This window comes from Neovison vison, chromosome 1 (genome assembly GCF_020171115.1).
Source record: "Neovison vison isolate M4711 chromosome 1, ASM_NN_V1, whole genome shotgun sequence".
Taxonomy (NCBI): domain Eukaryota; kingdom Metazoa; phylum Chordata; class Mammalia; order Carnivora; family Mustelidae; genus Neogale; species Neogale vison.
The window spans coordinates 59,081,640-59,104,437 of NC_058091.1; the positions used below are offsets into that span (position 1 = coordinate 59,081,640).

The 22,798-nt window shown below is 33.6% G+C and overlaps 1 protein-coding gene across 2 annotated transcripts in view; it reads right to left on the reverse strand.

The window, feature by feature from the left end:
* Positions 1–3,250: 3,250 nt before the first annotated feature.
* Positions 3,251–22,798, reverse strand: part of PEX3 (peroxisomal biogenesis factor 3) — a 34,051-nt gene continuing 14,503 nt past the window's right edge. Inside the window, exons 3-12 of one of the 2 annotated variants that reach the window (XM_044247520.1) lie at positions 22,232–22,313; positions 17,776–17,819; positions 16,451–16,575; positions 16,061–16,127; positions 15,898–15,952; positions 15,179–15,347; positions 12,457–12,527; positions 9,862–9,984; positions 6,022–6,118; positions 3,251–3,456 (exon numbers count right to left, since the gene is read on the reverse strand). In XM_044247520.1, coding sequence (XP_044103455.1) covers positions 3,373–3,456; positions 6,022–6,118; positions 9,862–9,984; positions 12,457–12,527; positions 15,179–15,347; positions 15,898–15,952; positions 16,061–16,127; positions 16,451–16,575; positions 17,776–17,819; positions 22,232–22,313 — 917 coding nt within the window. In that variant the 3' untranslated portion in view covers positions 3,251–3,372. The remainder of the gene's footprint in view (positions 3,457–6,021; positions 6,119–9,861; positions 9,985–12,456; positions 12,528–15,178; positions 15,348–15,897; positions 15,953–16,060; positions 16,128–16,450; positions 16,576–17,775; positions 17,820–22,231; positions 22,314–22,798) is intronic. The other variant, XM_044247528.1, reaches the window with a different exon arrangement.

Consider the following 22,798-nt stretch of genomic DNA (forward strand, 5'->3'; position numbering starts at 1 on the left):
AGGCTATTCAACTAAATATGAATCAAGACAACAGAAGACAAGACATATTTTTTTTTTTTAAAGATTTTATTTATTTATTTTGAGAGAGAGACAGTGAGAGAGAACATGAGAGGCGAGAAGGTCAGAGGGAGAAGCAGACTCCCCATGGAGTTGGGAGCCCGATGCGGGACTCGATCCCGAGACTCCAGGACCGTGACCTAAGCCGAAGGCAGTTGCTCAACCAACTGAGCCACCCAGGCGCCCCGACAAGACATATTTTGCCTTCTGTTCATTTCAGTTTTGTAAGTGAAAAAACTCATTAGATCAAATCTTCCTACTTTCCAAGCAAATAAAATAATGGTCTTATCAAATTTTTATACATACACAGTAACAAACACATTTATACAAGTTTGAAGGAGAAAAAGTAGAGGCAGTTTTAAGTAATCTCCATTCAACCAATTTACTGGGTTAATGATGCTCTCCATCTTCTTGGAAAAGCATACGGATGGTTCCTAGGGCAAGCTACATGTTTCCTGTTAATACACTTCTGTCTGGCACACCCTTCGATTTCTACTTGCTGCAATCAGAGTATGTTTACCAAGCTGAGTTGAGTTTGTTTCTATAGTGGGTTGAAGAGTATTTCTTAACAATTCATGTTCACCTGGAAGCCAAGAATGTGATCTTACCTGGAAATGATGTCTTTGCAAATATAATTAAAGTAACTGTTGAGATAAGATCATACTGTATGTAGGTGGGCCCTAAATGAGAGCATGCTTGTAAGAGATACAAAGACACACAGAGAAGGCCATGCGAAGACTGAGACAGAGACTGAAGTTTGCTGCTATAAGACAAGGAACACTTGCGCCACCAGAAGCTGGGAAGGTCAAGAAAGGATTGAAGTCTTCCCTAGAGCCTTCAGAGGGAGCATGGTCCTGCTGACACCTTGATTTTGGACTTCCAAGGAGCAGAAATGGTGAGAGGATAGATTTCTGTTGTTTTAAGTCACTCAATTAGTTACAGTGGCTCTAGGAAATTAAAAGTTATCAAACAAACTGATCATGACAGTTGAACTTTTTATCATGATTATACAAACTGTGATAATGTGAGTTTGAAGAGTTGTAGTCTCAGCAAAAACCAAGCTGAACTTTGGAAAGACTAGATAAAAATGTGTTGCTTTTTTTAGGGGAGTATGGCTGGCTGTCAAAAGAACACTTGACTCTTGATCTTGGGGTTGTGAGTTCGAGCCCCATGCTGGGTAGAGATTATTTAAAAATAAAATCTTAAAAAAAAAAGTGTATTGCTTTTTAAAAAAAAATTAAAGGTTTTTGTAAATTAATTGTGGGCAAAACAGTTCTAAAAGATTGGAGGAAAATATAGCAAAAATCTATAAAAATTTTGTATCCTGGGTTCCCAACTATAGCATGTAATGCAATTTTGCAATTTGTACAAGAAAGATAATTGGAGGGCATCTTTAAGTAGACCTTATACTAAAGAGACCTTATACTAAAAAGAAAAGACCTGGGTCCTACATTAAATAACTGACAAAGGATATTTGATTTTTAGTTAAAATATATAAAAATTAAGTTTTTTTTTTAAAAAGATTTTATTTTTCTGAGATAAAGAATGTGTGCACATGAGTAGGGAGAGGTGCAGAGGGGGAAGCAGACTCTCCACTGAACCGAGAGCCTGATGTAGGGATCTGTCTGACCTGAGCCAAAGGCACACGCTTAAACAACTAAACAAACCAGCCATCCCTAAGAATGAGTTTTTGGTGCATGATACCCTGCTTTAAATGACCTTTTGGATCAACCAAACAACTAAGGGTCTCCAATAAGAGGGCTCTTACTGTATTAGTTGAAGACAAATTTAGAATGTCTAAACCCAAATAGCTTCAAATACATGTGGTTTTTACCTTGTCATCTCTAACTGCCACAACTCCACAGATGTAGGACTCCAGGTAAAAATTTTCAGCTGACCAGGGTTTGATTCTTTTATAAGGCCACACCTGTTCAGTCTCAAATATTCCTTGAATGAAATCCTGGGTTAATACTGCTGGAAGAGATGCATGCCCTATTACACAATACATTTACTAATTTTCTAAAATGTAGTTTTTCAGTTACCCTATTAGAAAATAATATCACTCTATTCTGTCAAATTTTGAAGAGAAGCATTTGCTCTTCTTACCACTTTTACATCTCTTTTTTCTTTTCTTTTTTTAAAACACTGTAGACACAGAATACCTAGTGGTTGGCTTTGGGCCTTGCCTGCCTCTCCTTGGAAGAGACTTCAAAACTAATTTTGTACCTTCTACTACACTCAGCTATAATGTTATGCTTGAGGAAAATAAAGCGATGTCACTGAAAATATTCTTATATTACTGAAAATGTATCTACTATACGGATGATTCATATATTTCTGCCCTAATTACCCTTATAAATATAGAATATAGATTTAACTAGAGACAATGAAATATTTCTTTTCAGAAGGAAACGTTACTTATTTTTTCCAAACAAAAAAGTTAAAAGAAAGCATCAGTTATATTACCAGTTAAAATAAAACTTGAAAACTAGCATATTCTCCCAAAATAAGAGCAAAAAATGCTATGGGACAAATAAAATTAATGGCTCTAAGGTATTAACTCAACAAAACCACATTTTACTAAAATATTTTATTGCAATAAGATATTTACTGTCTCAAAATCAATACAAAGTTATTAAAATTATTTACATAAAAATGAATGAAACTATGTAGCTAATAATAGCTGTTGAGTAAAGAGCATCAGCACAATTTTAGTCTCTAAATACCTAATTTTCTAGGAATTGTTAACAAAGTAAAAAAAAAAAAAATTACTGATCATGGTTGTTAAATTCACTGATTTCCATAAAAAGAAAAGTGCTTCATCAGGTTTATTTACAATAAATAATTTATACCTTTGAAGAGTAACTGAAGAAAAGTCTGATTCCCTCATCTATACTTCAGTCCACTGAACTTTATGATTAGTTAAGAAGTACATTTTTTTCTAAACTTCACACTTATTTCTCATATTTTTTTCTCAGTATTAATGTCAATGTATATTATATTTCATATAATAGTAAAAAAGTATCTACACTAGTTTTTAGTCAGTTTGGAATTAATATTCCACGGTGTAACAAATATTTGCACTGTGTACACTCAGATATACCCACAAAAACTAGTCTGTTGGTGACCTGACTTTAAAAAAATATATTAAGATGCCAAATAAAACTATTTTATTATGAAATGAAGACTTCGATTAAGAATATATTTTTATTAGGCATTTTGGTAACAAATCATTACCCTATATGTAGTTGATTTATTCATTGTATTTTTAAAAGTAAATGAATTCCATTGTAGTTTTTCTGGAAGCAAAAGAAATCACTTCTCCAGTTGCTGGGGAGTACTAAAAGCTTCATACACATTAGCAGCAAAATCTTTCACTTGCTCCATCATCAACAGATCCTAGCAAAATAAGAGTAAAACATTACAATTTGTAAGAAGTATAGATCATTTGAATCCATATCTGCAATTTGAGCAATAAATTTAGCTCTAAGTTTTATGGCACTAAGGCCAAAAAGAAAATCATTTAAAGAAGGGAATACTTTTTCTTATAATAAAATCTACGAGATACTTATTGTTTAGGTTCTTATGTGAATGATGGAATGATAAGTACTCAAGTGTGACTTTGAGAAGATGACCCAAAACAGTCTACAAATGGAATTTTATGTATGCCAAGGGCTAGATACATTATTTGTTGAATGAATGATTATAGTACTAAAGATACAAATCTAAAGGTACTTTTGCTAGAAGCTGATATAACATGGTTGTGAGATATATTACTTTTTTAGAAGACCTAACATAGAATACATGTAGCATGTCATATATTATTGCATATATGTACATAAACTGCACATAGACACTTTAGAAGAAGGATTCTTAAGAAATTTGAAAATGTAAGAATAAGAAAAAATTACATTTTTATTTTCATTAACCTTTAACTAAAACCTAGTATCTTTCAGTTATGAAATTGCCAACCAACTATGATAGTATTAGCATGGCCTATGACTTTGTCTTCAATAGAAATCAGACATTTTCATGTACGATAGTTGTGGAAGTTGGATGAACTGCTGTTATAGCTTGTTATTTAATGCATGAACAAAAAAGCAATACTGCTTCTTCATAAATTTGATTTTAAAAAGCATCTTGAAAACGGTTTATAATTGGTTTTCTTTAAAACCCATGTATTTTGTAATATACATTTATAGATATTTTTCAGAGAAGGGGCCCATAGGCTTCACCAGATTGTGAAAAGATCCATGACAAAGAAGCATGGGAGTGCCCTGGTGAACATCAGAGAAACAGTGAGTGAAACGGTCCTTTGTGTTCTCTCTTAAGTATCAGAAAACCCAAGTGATCTGTCTTGATCTCAATAAATTCATGATTCAATTCTCTGAAGGCAATGTGGCATTTTAACTCATAAAAATTATGGTTAAAAGAACAGGTGGGAGTCTTGTCAAGCAATAGTGTAGTATATTAGTTTAATCTACCTTCAGTCACACTCAAAAACTTTAAACAATATCAATGGTGTTTTTATAAGACTGAAATCTTTTGTTTTCATTATAAATTATTCAGATTTTAATTAATGTAGTGTATGAATTACTTAAGGATTGAAGCTGGTGGTGGTATATTATGTATGCCTGCTTGTATTTCTCAATCGTTACCAAGACCAACAGCCTACTGATGAAACTAGAGACTTATGAAAGTGGAGAAAGGTAAAGTGAAGGTTTAAATGCCAGAAGTTACAACCTTTTTCTCTCACTGATACTAAAAATTTAAACTAAGTTTTTGATTAAAAAAATTGAGCTGAAATTAAACTTAAAGTGAAAGGAGATCAGTCTCATTCACTCATCCTTCTGCAGTCTGAATGTCTAACTGTCACGGGTGAGAAAGATGACACAAACGACTGAAGAGAACAGTGAGGGAAAATAAGCATGTGAAGGACAAACTGATGAAACTATACACAAAAAGGAAGAAACACAATCTGTGGTCTCAGTGCTTTTCACCTTCCCAAGTGGATAGTACAAGGAATATAATCTGACTTGTCTGAGACACAGGTTACTGAGAAGATGCCACCCTGACACTTCAGCCGTAGCGTCTCCTCACTGTCCATTACTGCAGTAGTTTGGAATTGAGGTGTATTACAAACAAGTTTTACTTTTTTTTTTTCCTTTTAAGTAGTTCCACACCTCGTGTGGAGCCCAACATGGGACTTGAACTCATGACCCTGCGGTCATGACCTGAGCTGAGATCATGAGTTGGAGGCTTAACTGACTGAGCCACCCAGGCACCCTGCAAACAAGTTTTTACTTCTAATACAAGTTTTAGTCTTTTAAACCAAGTTTTCTAATCCAAGTTTGCAAGTGACTCAGAAAAACAACAACAACAACAAAACCAACAAAAAACTACATAGATTCAGAGTTACTATTTCAATAATAGTAGTCTTAATGCATTCCAAAATGCTTTTTGGAAAGGATGGAGTTATGGAGTTTCTAAGAAAGGATGTAGTACTGTCTTATGCCGCTTTTCATGAGATTATTGGTACACTATCAACAGTCATATTTATTAAATCTAGAATGCTTTACTTCTCCACAAAAGTTTTTTAGTTTTCCTCAAAATTTGTGGAACTGGATTACTGATCTCACAGCTCAATCTTATCACCAATAGTTTAAGGCAAAACATTAACATAGTAAGTTCAACTGACCACCAGAATGTATGTGGACTAAAAATGCAGGCTAATTGCTGTTGGACCTAACATGGAGAAAGGTATTCCCAACCTCATAAATTTGCCATGATACCCTATTGCTCTCATGGGGCATTCTACCACACTCTATGTGTGATTTCAAGTTTTTGGTTTCTTTGAACATATAAATATCACAGGAGAGAAATGTAATTTAATTTCAGACAAATATAACCGCAACCAAAGATACAATGTTTTTTTTTAATAATACCCCCCAACTTTCTTCTTACCTGAACAAAATGACTAGGTGTTTCACTGCAAACTGAATGGATCTGTCCATTTACTATTGGAATTATTTTAGCTAGTGGCAAGCTGACACTGGAAAGACTGAAAAATCATCATAGTAATAATTATTTTCTGAAATTTTCTTATGGGAACTTAACATTTTAATTATAGTGCAATACAATCACTGAAGAATACTCACAAAAATGTATTAAGAAAATAAAAATCACACATAATTCTACCCCCTAGAATAACAACTGTAACTGACATCATGGTTAGTTTCTTCCAGTAATTTTATACATATCTATGCTTTTTTGTGTGTTTTTTAAACACAAGACTATAACTTCCCCAGCAATATTGTTTTGTATTTTTGTTATTATGTCATGAACATTTTTCCATCTTACTAAAAGTTCTTCTAAAGTTTTTATCTAGTTTTTAATGATTATAAAGCTAATTCATCCTCTAGCTGTGACAATTTAGATCTAGCTCCTTGGAGTTGGGTGTTTAAGTTTTTGCCTCATTTTCCTTAAATAGTTTCTTGTATTAACACAGAATTACTGGGTCAAAGGATATGATTATTTATTTGTTTGAGAGAGAGAGAAACTGGGGGAGAGACAGAAGGAGAAAGAGAGAGTCCAAGCAGCCTCCCACTGAGGGCAGAGCATGAGGTGGGGCTTGGTCTCAGGATCCTGAGATCACTACCTGAGCCCAAATCAAGAGTTGGACGTTTAACTGACTGAGCCACCCAGACGCCTCAAGTGTATGAATATTTTTAAGGTTTATAATGTATATTGAAAGATGCCCACTGCTGCAGCAGTGTGTGAGAAAACCTGCTCCATTATGCCTCTTTCTACATCAACCATGAGTTTTTAAAAAAATCTTGATAAAGAAGTCTTGATATGTCTGATAGATCAAAACAGTACCTTCCAGTTTTAGTCTGTATTTCTCTCAATTACTAGCAATGTTGAATGTTTCTCCTCCCTACTCCAGTGAACTACACCATTATCTATCTGGCTATATAAGAGGAGACTTAGGCACTTCTCTATCCTGATTATATCAAATCCGTCCACAATCCTAAATATTACCTAAGTGGGTCTACCTCTCCCTATGGCCAAACCTAATCCAGGCTAAGCAGTTTCTCTTGTCTGGACTATAGCAGTGACCTTCTAACTTGTAAGTGCTTAACAATCATTTTTTTGGTGAATAAATGAATGTGTGATTACGGATGATATAGTGACTGTTAAATGATGAAACAATTTGTAAACAATGATGAAATAATTTTTGCGTGTGGATTACAGATGTAGGTTTATTACATTAAATGAAACATTTCATATATTTATACCTGAGGCTACATTAGAAATTTCCTTTTAAACATCATGAAAATGCTGAAGCTATGTCATCTAACCAGTATGCTATGCTGAGATTTGAGGCAATGTATAAAAAGAAAAAGCAGTATAGTGATTTATGTGTTCCTGAGAAAATTACACATTATTGTCCTTTATGATAGCATTTTTCAAAATCTGTCATGTCTTTACCTGCTTGATGTCTCTCTTTTGTACATTAATTCTTCTTCAATAGAAACTGAAGAAACCACTATCATACATGTCTATTTTACTCACTGTATTATCCCAGTACTTAGAAAAGGGCCTGATGCACAGTATGTGCTCAAAATGTACTTGCTGAATCAATTAATAGAAGTTGTTAATAGAAGTCTTCATTCATCAACTGCTATATCCCACCCCGATTCTCCTTTCCCACTTCCTTCTCCACAGAGCAATCCAAGTGATCCTACAATGTAAATTTCATCATGTAACTCTCCTGCCACTTCCCTTGTGGTTCCCCCAGGACTCTCAAGATGACAACCATAATCTGTATGTGCTCAATTCTCCAACTTGACTTCACAATTCCCCTTTTCCTATTCACCTGTTCATTTGTTTTTATTGTTTAAACCTCCTGGCTTTTTTGGCTATGTGTATGGTACAAAAGGGTCTAAATTTATTATTATTTTACATTAGTCATTGTAAAATGACTAATCTGTCTTACTGTTTACTAAATAATACATCTCTTCCTCACCTTCATCATATACTAATTTCCTGTATATTTTAGAACCTGTTTCTGGATTTTACATACTATTCTATTGGTTTACCTATTATGAATAACATATTATTCTAATAATTTCACCTTATATGTTTTATAAGGAAAGTATATTTGCTGCTTACTTTTTCAATAATTTTTTGAATATTATATATTACGTGCATATGTTAAATGTATATAGTATTATGGGAATATATACATATTAATACACAGACACAGACACAGACACAGACACACAAACACTCATATATAATTTGATCTTGTATTAATTAGCATCACTTTTCAGTTGATTTTCTTAAAGGTTCTAGACCATTTTGTCTCTTTGCCAATAACTGAAAATCTATTTTCTTCACTTACAGTGATGGCTAGAACTTTCACTACATTTTAAATAAAAGGAATAACATAAGGCATAATGGAAATATTTCTAGTATTGAATTATGGAGTATTAAGTTGATTACTGATACAGAAGAGAAAAAACTTAAGACAGATATCTACTGAATACCTAGTGTGTGTAATGAAATATGCAAGGGCATTAGATAATCTCTGACTTTGAGAGAAGCATTAAAATATAACTGAGGAAACATGATTTGAGGTGAAAAATGTAGGTTGTATGGGAAAGTAAAATATGGAAAACTGTAAGAGTTTAAACTACTGGCTGATGTGGTTATATTTTTGTAATTCTTTAGGGTATAAGGTCAAGTATTTGTATTAAAACAGCGATTATAATTCTTTATCCCTACTCAGGAAATAACTAACACCTTGCTAGGCAGAGATTACAGTGAAGTTTTATTAATTGGAACAACGTGATTTAGGGAGTATACAGGGGCTGAAATTTATTTTTGTATAACTTATCTAAAAAAAATTTAGGGTGATATTTAAATTGTTAAAGAAAATAAATGTTATTGCTCTAAGTATTCCAAATCCTCAATGTTAATTGCGAATTATTCTTTTTTATACAATAAAGAAGGGTTCCAGAGAACTGAGTAAATAATTTCTTACCCTATATATTTACGAATTAAATTGGACATTACACATAAATACTGCATATCACTTACTGTTTCTTTTCATTTTAATGGACTATTTTATAGTCAGTTAACATTGGTTTAGTACTTACTGTTTTCTGAGTCTAACATAAAAATCTACAAAATAGGTTATTAAAGAGTATAAATTCTGCTAGGACACCCAAAATATTCATGCCAAAATAAGAATGTAATAAAATCATATGATACATTTTAGCAATATGACTATATGACTTAGAAATAATTGTGATTAAAATTACAAACAATTGCACTAACTAAATACTCCCAATCCTACAATAAGAGCTAAAAATGAATATATTATGTAGTTGTGTAAGTAAGAAATAATTCATCAAATGGGAATTTATAACAAGACTGCTTGGTTATTTTAATGTCCAAACTATTGAATTATATGGGCCAATTATGGTTTATAGTAATTAAATACATTTTCAGTTTTATATTCTAAAGAGTTAAAAAATAACCCAAGCCCACAAACTGGAACTGGAACTTGGCTTACAGAAAGGTAGTTTCACTATTTATTTCCATATAGTGGCAAAATTTGGGTAAGAAATGAAATTTTTAATATTGAATCCAGAAGGGGCTTCTACAGAGTCATTGGTTTAAGGGAGTTTAATTTGTTGACAAATGATCAATCAAATTTGGAACAAAAAAAACCACATTCAAAGCACTCTTTTATTAGAGTATTCATTAGACACATAACATTTTTTGTTATCTTACCTACTCATGGAGTTGCTATGTTGAAGGTCCTGTTCAGTAGGTCGAAAGAACTCAGCCATATTGTCTAGCAGTCTGCTAAAACCTCGGTTTAAACATGTATTCAAAACTGTACTAAAATCTGGACTATACAAATAAGAAGGATAAATTGCTTTTTAGATTCTCAATGGAAAAGGAAATAAATTCAGTAACTATGTTGTTATATTTGACAGCCACCAATATTTCTACTTACAAACTACTTTTTATAGCCTAAAACACTGTAAGATTATATCAAGGAACTAATCTTTAACAATGAAGCATAAAAAGTGAGCTTATTATTTAGCACAACACAATGATTTTGTGAGTTTTTTTTAGTATCATCCAGCATTTTGTACAATGCGTTTTCAAAAATATCAAAAACAGTATTACTTCTCTCCAGGGAACATTTTTTTTTTAAAGGTTTTATTTATTTATTTGACAGGGAAAGAGAGAACATGAGCAGGGGAAAGGGTAGGCAGAGGGAGAAGGATAAGCAGACTCCCCACTCAGCAGAGAGTCTAATGTCAAGAGGCTTGATCCCAGGACCCTGAGAGCAGGACCAGAGCTGAAGGTAGATGCTTAACTGACTGAGCCACCCAGGCACCCCTCTTTAGGAAATTCTTGAAGAGGAATCATCTTATAGTCACAGATAATGGTTTGCTTTACATACTGTGTAATGACATCCCAGTAAGACAGAAAATTTTATTATCATGTACAGATGAGAAAATGGATACTTAAGAGATGAGGAAATTTGTCCAAAGGTATGTAATTAGTAAATGGGAGAGCTAGAATTTGAACCCAGGCTTTTCTCATCTTAAAGTTCAAGCTCTTTTGTTATATTATGTAAGTATCTCAAAAAACCTCTTTTTTTTTTTTTTAAAAGTAAGGTTCCATGCCCAGCTTGGAGCCCAGTCTGGGGACTGAATTTACAACCTTGAGATCGTCTATCCAAAAAGGACAGCTAAAGAGCCGAGATCAAGAGTTGGATGCTTAACTTACTGAGCTACCCATGAGCCCTAAAACCTCTTTGATATAAAGAATAATATATATGTGTTATAAAGTTAGAAATACCTAGTTGAACAGATTAATTTGATTTTTGACATCTAGAAATCTCAAGTGCATGGGAGTGTTGGGCAAGGGGCTATACATTTGGGAATTATTAGCATACAGATAGTTGTTAAAGCAATAGGGGAATATGAAATTACTTGGGACAGCTGAGGATGAAATAAGAACAAATACCTTAGAAAACTAATGTTTGTAAGAAAGACGGATAAAGAGGAAACTAAGAAGAAATAATCTGAGAACGTGGAGAGTAATTAGGAAATTACGGTCATGGAAGCCACTTGAGAAAAGAATTTTAAGAAAGGCTTGATCAACAGCGTTAATTATCAGAGAATGGCCAAGTAAGATGAACATTTTTGGCTGGATTTGGCAAGAGATCAATGATGACCTTTTCTAGAAGAATTTTGTCGAGTGATTTGGTGGAAACTGGAATAAGAAAATATGTGGAAATGGCTATTGTAGAAAATCAAGAGACTACAACTTGATGAATCATACAGTAGATTCAGTAGCTGAGTTAAACTTCAAGTTTGCTGATTTTTGTCATGATCAAGAAAATATAAGTGGAGACTATAATTCCCCTGAAAATAAAACTAGAGAAAATGGTTCTAAATTATCTTGAGGACAAAAGAAACTTTGATATATTAACCACTTAAGACTGGTACTACTACTCAGATTCTACAATGATAAAATCACCTCAAAGAGTTTAAGTGGCTCAGCCAATGCTGAACAGCTAATGAACAGGAAAGTCAAAACTGAATCTAGGTCTTCCAGACTTCTACTGCATAGTCTGATGCTTTCTCCATTTTTAACACTCTGGTTGTCTTCTGGGTGACTTAAAACAGTAATACTCAATTTGGGGAAGATGTGAAATTTTTATCCCTCAAAGTTTTAGGGACATTATAGTCTATCCTGAGAGGATTAGAGGATTAGGGGGAGTATTCTCAAAACTTGAGTGTGTGTGTATGTGTGTGTGTAGGGGGGGGAGTGTACACACACATTGCATATGTGTGCGTGTGGTATATATGAGGACTACCTGGAGCTGGCTATCTCTGGCTTGAAAGTGCACTTCTCCCCAACTCCTCAAGTCAGTATCAAGTGATTTCAAGTTGGTAGTAAGAACTGCTGCCGCTACAATTTCAGTTTCTGGTTTGTTTGTTTGTTTTAAAGAGCTAGTTGTTAAACATTTACTAATACACTGAGTATATCAGAATCACCCCTGAGAGTTTTTCTCAAAATATAAATGCTTACTATCTTCTAGTCCCTCCACTAGTATTTCAGAATCTCTAGGGCTAAGGAAGTAGCTTGAGGAAGGCATGGACATCTTGATAAAAATCTGTTTCTCTCATCACCTTAATAAAAGAAACATTAGATAGGAAATGCTACCTAAAGACAGGGAATAGATTCAAAATGTAATTTTAACAAGATACTACATTGCATATGTCATTTAAGAAAAGCTAAAAACCGTCATAAGTACATTCTAAATAGAAACACATTTTCTGTTACATGCAGTATACATACCTTTCCAACATGTCTCTAGTTTCATTGAGTAGTTTAATAGTGGTAACATCTCTAGGAGAAAGCCCGCAGGCCTGTGAAATAAAAATGCTATACTTTAGGGTTTCAAATATTAGCACAAAGTTATGACAAAACTAATCATATTAAAAACCCCAAGAGTTCAGGAAATCTACAAGTCTATGTTTTAATAAAAATCAAGAGATGAGTTTTTTAAACCCAAGAAAACTGTAAAAGTTCATATGTATAGGTGAGTACTATTTAAAGCACGAGTCAGAATCTTAGTTATTGCAAATAGTGTTGCAATAAACATAGGAGTGCATATATAAAATTAGTGTTTTTGTTTTCTTTGAGTAAATACTCAATAGTAGATTTACTGGCTCATACAATACACACACACACACACATATACGTGTGTGGGAATATTACACAGCATAAAAAAAGGATGAGAAGATACCGTTTAAGACAACATAGATGGACATAGAGGGTATTGTGCTAAGTGAAGTAAGAAAAAAAAAGACAATATGGTATCACTCATATGTGGAACACAAAGAAATGAATGAAACAAGCAGCAGAATATGACCTATAAATATAGAGAACAAACTGATGGTTGCAGAGGGGAGGGTTGTGAAGGGCTGGGCAAAATGGGTGAAGGGAGTGGGAGATAAAGGCTTCCAGTCATGGAATAAGTAAGTCATGAGAATAAAAAGCACACCATCAGGAATATAATCAATAATATTATAACAGAGATGTATGGGGACAGATAGAAATTATACTGTGGTATAGCATAATGTATAGGTTTATGGGATCACTATTTTTTTTTTTTAAGATTTTTTTTTATTTGACAGAGCTCACAAGTATGCAGAGGCAGGCAGAGAGAGAGAGGAGGAAGCAGGCTCCCTGCTAAGCAGGGAATCCGATGTGGGGCTGGGATCACTATTTGTACCTATGAAACTACCGTAACATTGTGTGTCAACTATACTAAAAAAATGAGTCAAAGTAAAATTATACTTTGTAAGACTCTTATTTATTTGGCCTCTCTTAAGCACATTTCTAGAATACATTTACAAAGAAAAAAAGAGTCCTTTGAGGTTCCAGAGGCCTGGGATTTTTTTTTTCTTTAATTGGTAAGACACTTTATCAAAATCTCCATGTCTTTCTTCATCATGTCTAGTCTTGTCTGGGGCTGTGTGTGTCCTTTCAGTCTAAAGTTTCAAGGTTTAATTCAGTACAGGTAAGATTGGGTCTGTCATTCCTTTCTTCACCTGTTCTTTGAACCATTTTCTTTTTTAGTTCCACTGTTGAATTTTAAAATTTGGAAACCGTTTTATCATTCCAGAAAGTTTTTTTTTAATATTGCATCTTCTTGAGAAGAATTTATAAGTTTTCTCCTTTTTCTTTCATTAATTCTGTTTCATCTATTTGCTTATTCAGTTTAGCCTCCATCCTATAGGTCATGGGGTTCCCCTAAATGGCTGCAACCCTTTCTTTGGCCTAGTCATGAAGGCAAGGTCTCTGGACACCCAAACAGGACTATCTTTGGGGATGGAAAAACAGCTGGCATTGAAAACCATGGTAGTCTTTGTTCTAATGGGGCCTCTAAGACAAGGTATAGCTTAGAAGCCTCTTGGGTTTAAGGTTTCTCCAGTTGTCAAGTGAGATCTTCTTCTTAACTGTAAAGAATGGTATAACCTGCTTACATATGAAAAAACCCCAGTATTTAAAAATGAGATATGTAACCTGCAATCTTTGACATTTTTCTTCTTTTTTTTAAATTGTAACTTTATTTATTTATCTCTACACCCAAGATGGGGCTCAAACTCATGACCTGAGATCAAGAGCTGCATGTTCCACTGACTGAGCCAGACAGGTGCTCCAACATTTTTCTTATTCTTAATCAATGAATAAATCACAACTGCCCAGGACACACCTGTATGGAGCAACACCATAGTTGATAACTGTTAGATCAGGCCTTATTTGTTTCTCAAGTGGATGATTAAAATTTCCTTTAGTCCATTTTGATATTGCCTTCATTGATTTATTTAAAAAGCAGATTGTGTAATTGTGGTATTGGTCTATAAATTGAAGTTCATGATCTTGATCATGATCTTGTCCCAGCTATCAGCTCTATCTTCTGCTATTTGGTCTCATATAATATAGTTTAGCCACAGAAACTGAACTTTTCTCATGAGTTCCTCCAAATTTAATGAACAGGTTTTATTCATTTTTATATGACTCAGATATCACAGTGTCTTTCGCATAACTAATACTCAATAAAAATTTGCTGAAATCTAAAATTATGTTTCTAATTAGAAATTAGTCATAATTGCTGTTTGCTTTGTAAATTAATGAGGTTTTATTTAAGTTATTGGAATACAGGCCTTTTATTTAATTTTTCTTTAAAGATTTTATTTATTTATTTGACAGAGAGAGAGAGAGACAGCAAGAGAGGGAACACAAGCAGGTGAAGTGGGAGAGGGAGAAGCAGGCTTCTAGCTGAGCAGGGAGCCTGATGCGGGGCTCACTGCGTGGCTTGATCCCAGGACCCTGAGATCATGACCTGAGCCAAAGGCAGACGCTTAATGACTGAGCCACCCAGGTGCCCCGGAATACAGGCCTTTTAATCATGAGTCTTTCAAGAACCTCAGAAACCTAATTTCAAGAGATAGTAAAAATTTTTTAAAAATATAGAATAACTGGTTTGATTAAATGGTTGTGAATTAATCACCTGAACTGCTAATGGAGTTTCTTCATCTGGCATCATATAATGGCATAATAAAGATTTGGATCCATCTTTATTAATCCAAGAAGAAGATTTATGCTGTTCAACTAGATTTCTGATTTCTTTTAGTTTTTGTTCCAAGTCCAAAAGAGACAAAGAATGTTTAAGAGAAACGCTAGAAACAGAGAAAAGGGAATTGGGATAAATTGAAACTATACAACATATCCTATACACACTCTTTTTTTAACAGATTGCTCTCTGAGATCCAGTCAAACTTGAAACTGCTGACTGAAATCACTAGAGTAGATTAAGAAATCAGTCATCAGTTAAGTGTCTTTATTACAGAGCCACATCAAGTCTTGCTGTAGACTTCACAAGAAAATTTCCACTGTAATTATAGAAAGTACTAGTATAAATGGAAGATAAAAGGCTCAGAGGCAGATTTTAAAGTAGGTATTTCATGTTATGACCTAAATATTTCTGGTTTGTTTGGAAGTCAATCAATAAACAATTAAACATTAAACCTGTTCCCTTAGTATCAAAAGATTGGCACTAATGCATAAAATGGGTTCACAATGCAGTATCTCAGGGCTGTGTCTATATAAGGTTACAAAGAATTTTACAAACTACCATTTGTCAAATCACCAGCTTCACTAGAACAATTCTAATTTTTCTTTTATTCACCAGAATCAGGAAGTCAGAGAAGCCAAAGCAAAATGCCTTACCTTCCTAAAATCTTCTGCACAGCTTGTTTAATGACTGTGATCAATTCTGTTAGGCCTATTATTAAAGGAAAAACAAACATAAAAGCCTTGTTCACTTTAAGTTCCTCAATAATAAATATGAACAAATAAAAAAAATTAGTTTCCAAGTCACAAATAATCTCACCATCTCCAAGGAGGTGTTGAATACTTGACAAATATTGCTGTTGGACATCTGGGGGAGCAAGAACTGTCTGTACAAAATAGAAACAAGGTTAAATTATCTAATATTATAGTAAATAATCTTTACTTACTAAAAATATATACTATATAAGTTTACTATAAAGCATAACTTGAGCTGAGACTTTTCAGGACCTGAAATGATAGAAAAAATAATATTCTTTATCCTAACAAAAAGTCTAGTTTCAAAATATGAAAAATCATGCTAGAAGTTTATAATCACATGAAATATAAAGATACTTATTTTATAGAAATTATCAGGGTAAGTAATATTCAGTTAAATCCAGTTAAATCTTAATACAAAAGGGATTATATATGTTAAGTTTATAAAACTTACAGTGCCATTTTTGCCAACTGCTGCATTATCCAGGTAAATATATCCACCAATTATGTTTAACTGGACTCGCAAAAGAACCACCAGCATACAAGTACTGTATACTGCTACGATACTTCTTGTGAAACCTTCACAGAGAAAGATAACCATTTGGTACTATTATTAAAACAAACAAATATGTAAAATCACAAACAGTCCCTATGATTATTCTTTTTTACAAGATGACTTTAAGAAATACATTTGCAATTGTTTCAAGTACAAAAATATATCAATTCAAAATAGTCATTGTCTATCTCCTTACAACTTGTTTAATGTAAATTAGGTATGATCTCCTAATTGAAAAAATAACTAATAAAAGCAATAATCAATATATTGAGTAAAGAGTTATATATTATTAGTTAGAAAGGAGAACACAAAAAACCTGGGAAACACTGAGATTTGCAGCCTCAGAACTCTGAGCTGTTCAGGGAGCTAGCCAAGAGCTGAGAATAGAGGGCTGAGCACGGAAGAACTCCAGTTTGCAACAGCAGGTAAAGGAGGCTGAGACCATCTAAGGGCTGGAGAAAGGTACAGATGGGGGACACCCAGAGACTAGCTTCACAGCAGCCTGGGACAAAGTGTTCAAAACAGAGGAGAAAGCAAAGGTGTTAAATGCTGCCAAGAGGTCTAGAAGGACGAAAATGGCCGGTAGATTTAGTAATACAGAAGTTACTATTGGTGCTTGTGAGATATGTTTGGGTGGAGACACAGAAGTAGGAGTCAGGCTTTAGGGTGTCAAAGAACGAGTGGGAGGGAAGAATGTAGAAGTCTTTGGTATTATATAAGGGGTGGCTGAAATAGAGTACTATAAAGGTTTAATTTATTTTTAAATAGGCAAAGCTAAAGCATAATTTAGTTGATAAGGATCATATGAATGGATGGGAAAATGTAGGGATGCTTAGTAGTATAAAGTACTGAGACCTGTGTGTATACTCTGTATACACTATATACTCTGCTGGTCTCCTCATGTACTCTTTCTCTCCCTCTCTCTCTCTCAAAAAAAAAAAAAAAAAGACATAATATTGTAGGTATCAGTATCTAATGTAGGCATATGTGGTCTAGGATAGGTTTACATATCATAATAATAACAACAGTAATACTACCACCACCACTAATATTTCCTGAATACTTTCTAGAACCAGATATTGATCAACTTGCTTTATGAGAATTATTTAATGTGGACAACTTTATGAGGTAGAAAAGGGTCATCCACATAAAAGAGTGAGTATAAAAACTTCTCTTTATATGTATTTTAAAGATGTGCTCTCACACAAAGTAGGAAGACTTACTTATTATCTTTAGATCCTCCCATATTTCCAACTTGTTTGAAGGCCTAATGAAGAAAATATAAAGAATAGTAATCAGGTAATCTAACAGAAAACTTAGTACTTTATTATCTTTATAATTAATTTTATTTTATTACAGGATAACTATAGGAACTATAGGAAACAAAGCCCACAAAATATAGTAAGTATAGTAAAAAAAAAAAAAAACAAGTGTAATTTCAGTAACCAATGATAACAGCCATTTTCACAGGGTACCTGAGTATCTCAAAGTGTCTTCCTTCAGCCCAGGCTATGATCTCAAGGTCCTGGGATTGAGCCCAGCACTGGGCTCCCTGCTCAGAGGAGTCTGCTTTCTCCTCTACTTCTGCCTTTTCCCTCTGCTTATGCTTGCTCTCTCTGCATCTCTCTCTCTCAAATAAATAAATAAAGATTAAAAAACAAAACAAAACAAAACCCACCACCATTTTCACTAGTGTATTGGTATATATCCTTCTGCTTTTTATCCTCCTTCTGAGCATATTCATATATACCATAAAATCATATAGGAAAATCAAGAAAATTGTTTCTTTCCCTCATTTACCATTTCACAAATAATGAAGCACGTCAGTAATCCTTCAAAGGTAAATAATAAAGTATTTTTTGTTTTGAAATATCATTATAAACATAAGAATTTAAATATATATAAGTATATATTTAATGTTTGACTCACTGTATTTATTATTCTTATTGGTGTTCAAATTGCCTGTCTTTGACCCAGTATTGTGGGTGCTATTTCAGATTGGTTCCTGAATCCTTCTGACATTACCCTACTAGTTTTTGATAGCTTCCTTGCTTACTGACAAGCTGTTCTAGGTTCACCTTTTTTTTTTTTTAAAGATTTATTTATTTTAGAGAGAGAGTGCATAAGTGGGAAGAGGGAAGGGACAGGGGCACAGGGAGAAAAAGAAATCTCAACCAGATACCCTATTGAGCATGGAGTCCTTTGTGGAGCTAGATCTCGGGACCCTGAGAACATGACCTGAGCCAAAAATCAAGAGTTGGACACTCAACCAACCGAGCCACCCAGCACTCCATGAGTTCATCTTGTTCAATTTTTGCTACAGACCGGAAATCACCCTTTCTCCAAGAGTCCTGCTTCCAGGACTCCTGGGTAGCTCATCAGTTAAGTGTCTGCCTTTGGTTCAGGTCAAGATCCCAGGGTTGGGATGGAGTCCTGCAGCAGGTAGCCTGCTTCTCCTTCTGCTGGCCACTCCCCTGCTTGTGCTCCTGCTCTCTCTCCAACAAACAACTAAATAAAATCTTAAAAAAAAAAAAAAAAAAAAAGAGTCCTGCTTCTTTGTAGCAGAAAATGATAGTCTGTAACTACGTTCTCTGATTAAGGATATTAATTGCTACTAAGCCCTTTTGGTAGACTAAGCTAGTAACTGTGTTAAAACTACAGGGGTTTTTAACTTCATCTCCTTGATCTTACATCTATTTCTTTTTGCCTACACTAAGTCAATGAAACCAATGTAACTACTAATTTGCTTCATCCTTCCCTCTATGAACAACAGTCTCAGAACAGCAATAGCAATATTGAAGAGTTTTAAGGATTTTGTACCTGGTATAGTTTCTATCTTTGTGGTTTTAACAGCAACTACACATTTAGGTTGGTTTATTTTACCATCTCTTTCTAGACATTGTTTTGTAAACACTAAATATAGTTTTATAAATATGTAAAACATTTACATGGTTCCAAAGTCAAATTTACACAGCACAGTATATTCAAGTAAGTCTGTTTGTATTCCCTTTTATTCTCTCCCTTCTTCATAGGTGACTATTAAAAATTTTTACTTTAACTTATTGTTTTGCCTTATATATGCAATTTGCCCTCTTAGATAAATGGTAGCATACTATACACATTTTCTTTAGCTTTAAAGTATATATATAACAATATATCCTGGAGATCGTTCCACAGGAATACACAGATAATAGCCTTTTTTTTTTTTTTTTTAACCATGGCATAGTGCTCCACTGTGTGGATATACCTTGTAGATGGAGTTCAGTGCTTTTCAAACCATCTACATGGAAGGACCAATTTTATTTTTCTTTTTTATTTCCAATCTATCACAGACTAGTACTTTTGTAAAATACAATAAAAACAAATTAGAAGGAAAATGAAATAAAAAGCCACAAAGATATACAAACTACAAACCCATATTCTTTATTATTATATTTAGACATAAATTTACATTTTAGTGAAAAGTTGAGTTACCATTACAATTGTGGCATATAACTAGCTTCTTATCTTTCTTTGCCATTGAACTGACTCTAGAGTTCAGTTATCCCATTCCCAGATGACACAGGTTCAAGACGTATGGTGTACATCTTGCAAGGTCCTTACATCATGAAATGAGGAAAATCATTTCCTTATTTAAACACGTTTGTAAGAGCTCAAGCTCCTCTTTATGCAAATATTTTTCAAATGGATATTTTTATCCCAAACTACAAACAGTAATTTTATGTCAAAAGAAAGGCAAGAAAAAAATAGCATTGAGAGACTCAAAAAAAGGAAACAGTAAATAAGGAATAATAAACTCAGGAATTTAAGAAATTTTGTGTACTAAGAAAAGAGGAACGACACCTCTTTTTGAAAGCTGTCCAGGGTTATCCATCAAAATAAATCCCTTTCTTCTTTAGCTTCCTACATTTTGTGCCCACATTTTGCTTTCACTTTTTATCATAGACTAAACACAATATATCTTGAATTATCATAATCTGTCATATACTCCCTTCTTTGGGTGACAAAGTCTTAAAGGGAAAGAGATCTTAATTATCTCAAATACTCCAAAATATAGGCAACACAGGGCCTTGCAGGAAACAGTCACCAAGAGGGAAGAATGCTACTATATTTTTAATATGTCTGTTATTATGTTGATTTTATAAATACTATTCACTTATTTCATTTGTCTTAGTTTCCTAGTAAGACTAAAACTTAAGGCAATTAAAACCTATTTCTGTTCTTCATCTACTTCTTACATATATTTTTCCTTTTCCTTTAAGATTTATTTATTTGAGACAGACTGAGTGGGGGGAGGGGCAAAGAGAGAGAGGAAGAAGGGGAGAAGCTAACTCCCTGCTGAGCATGGAGCCCCATGCAGGGTTTCATCTCACCACCTTCAGATCATGACCTGAGCCAAAAATCAAGAGTCGGATACTCAACCAACTGAGCCACTCGGGTGCCCCATGTACATATTTCTTTATCTTCTACTTATGTACCCACAGGTGGTAATTAAGCATTCATTTGACCAAGAGAAATGTTTTCATGTTTTTTATGTATATAATTATAAGAACTAATTTATAAGCTAAACTTTATAACTATCAAGTGGTGAATATGCATCATCCTCTACAAATGATAAAATTTGTATGACTAGCATTATACTTTAATCAGATTAAAAAAATCCCAAGCAAACAAATCCATTGTTATTTTGGGAAGAATTCTCTGAATAGAGAAAATGCTTTTAAAGAAATTTTCTAGCTTGTTATTTAACCTGAGTAGTAAATTTCTCTCTGCAAAATACAGATGATGATAATATCTGCCTCACAAGGATATTGTGAAAATGAAATGGAAGCATGTACATAAGGTGTTTAGTCCTGGGCTCAGCATAGAGAGACCCTCTAGGAAGAGTATTTCCTTCTCCCTGGCTATTGGAAGGTAATTACAAGGGAAGTGAATACAAGGTCACAATGATTAACATTCATTTACTGAAAACATTTTCCTTCATCTTGTTCATTAAAATAAAATAAAATAAAACATTTCCCTTCATCTTGTTCATTTCCCTTCATCTTGCCATTTCCTTCTGGAAGTCTCCTCAATGAACACAGCATCACACTAAATTACAAAATCCCAACACATGCTGTACTCCAAATATAAAGTCCTATGTGTAAAAAGTGCTTTGTGCTCAGAGAACTGTGATGGTAAGGTAAATTATTATTATTGTACACTCATGTTATATTTGCACTTCATTTTGTTAATAATATAAAATGTAAATTCATATGCCTTTCTCAAAATGTTCACGTTTCACCTATTATACTGTAAACTCTTTAAGAAGCACAATGTTTAACATAACTTAGCTTCACAACATCTGGTTCAGAAACACATTCTATAAGCACTCAATAATTACATTTCTGAATAAGGCCAAAGTGATAAAAGATCTATTTATATGAAAACCAGAATACACACAAATATTGTTGACCTAAATATATATATTGTTGGCCTCCTTTGTGCAGCAAGGTAGAGAAAAAATACATAGACAAAATAGAATGAATTTAGTGACAGAGTCAATAAGTACTTTTTCAAATGAGTATATTACAAGCATCAAGAAAAATAAGGAAACAAAGATGTTTGAAAAATATTTCAGTTCATTCTATAAATTTAAGTGACCTGGATAAACAAAAAATGATGTTAACTTGCTTTTACCTGTTTTTTAGCAGAGCGGTTAGGCTCTCAGAATTGAGTTGTTGCATCAAGGCCTCTCTCAGTGTCGGAAGCATGGACAATACTGTGATGCAAACAGAAAATAAAAAAGGTCGCAAGTGATATGACTGCCTTCACTGAGAAACACACGTTGTTTTAGGTCATATGATTGGACTAACAACTAGCAAGGGTTAGGAGGGAATGTCAGGGGTAGAGTTTCAAGTTGTTATTATTAGGAATAAGAAAAACTGAGTTTATGCTAATAAATCATTTATCTGCTTACATTAAGTGACAGAATTATATATATACTATGACTATAGCAATGTAAACATACAAGAAAGAATGGGAAGAATTATTCTGAGACGTGAAAAGTGGTGGTCTCTGGATGGTGGAGTTATAATAATCATCTTTTTTTCTCTTCTTTTCTGTACTCTCCAAATTTTTTTTTAAGATTTTATTTTATTTATTTATTTATTTTTTTTTTAATTTTTTTCCAATTTATTTATTTTCAGAAAAACAGTATTCATTATTTTTTCACCACACCCAGTGCTCCATGCAAGCTGTGCCCTC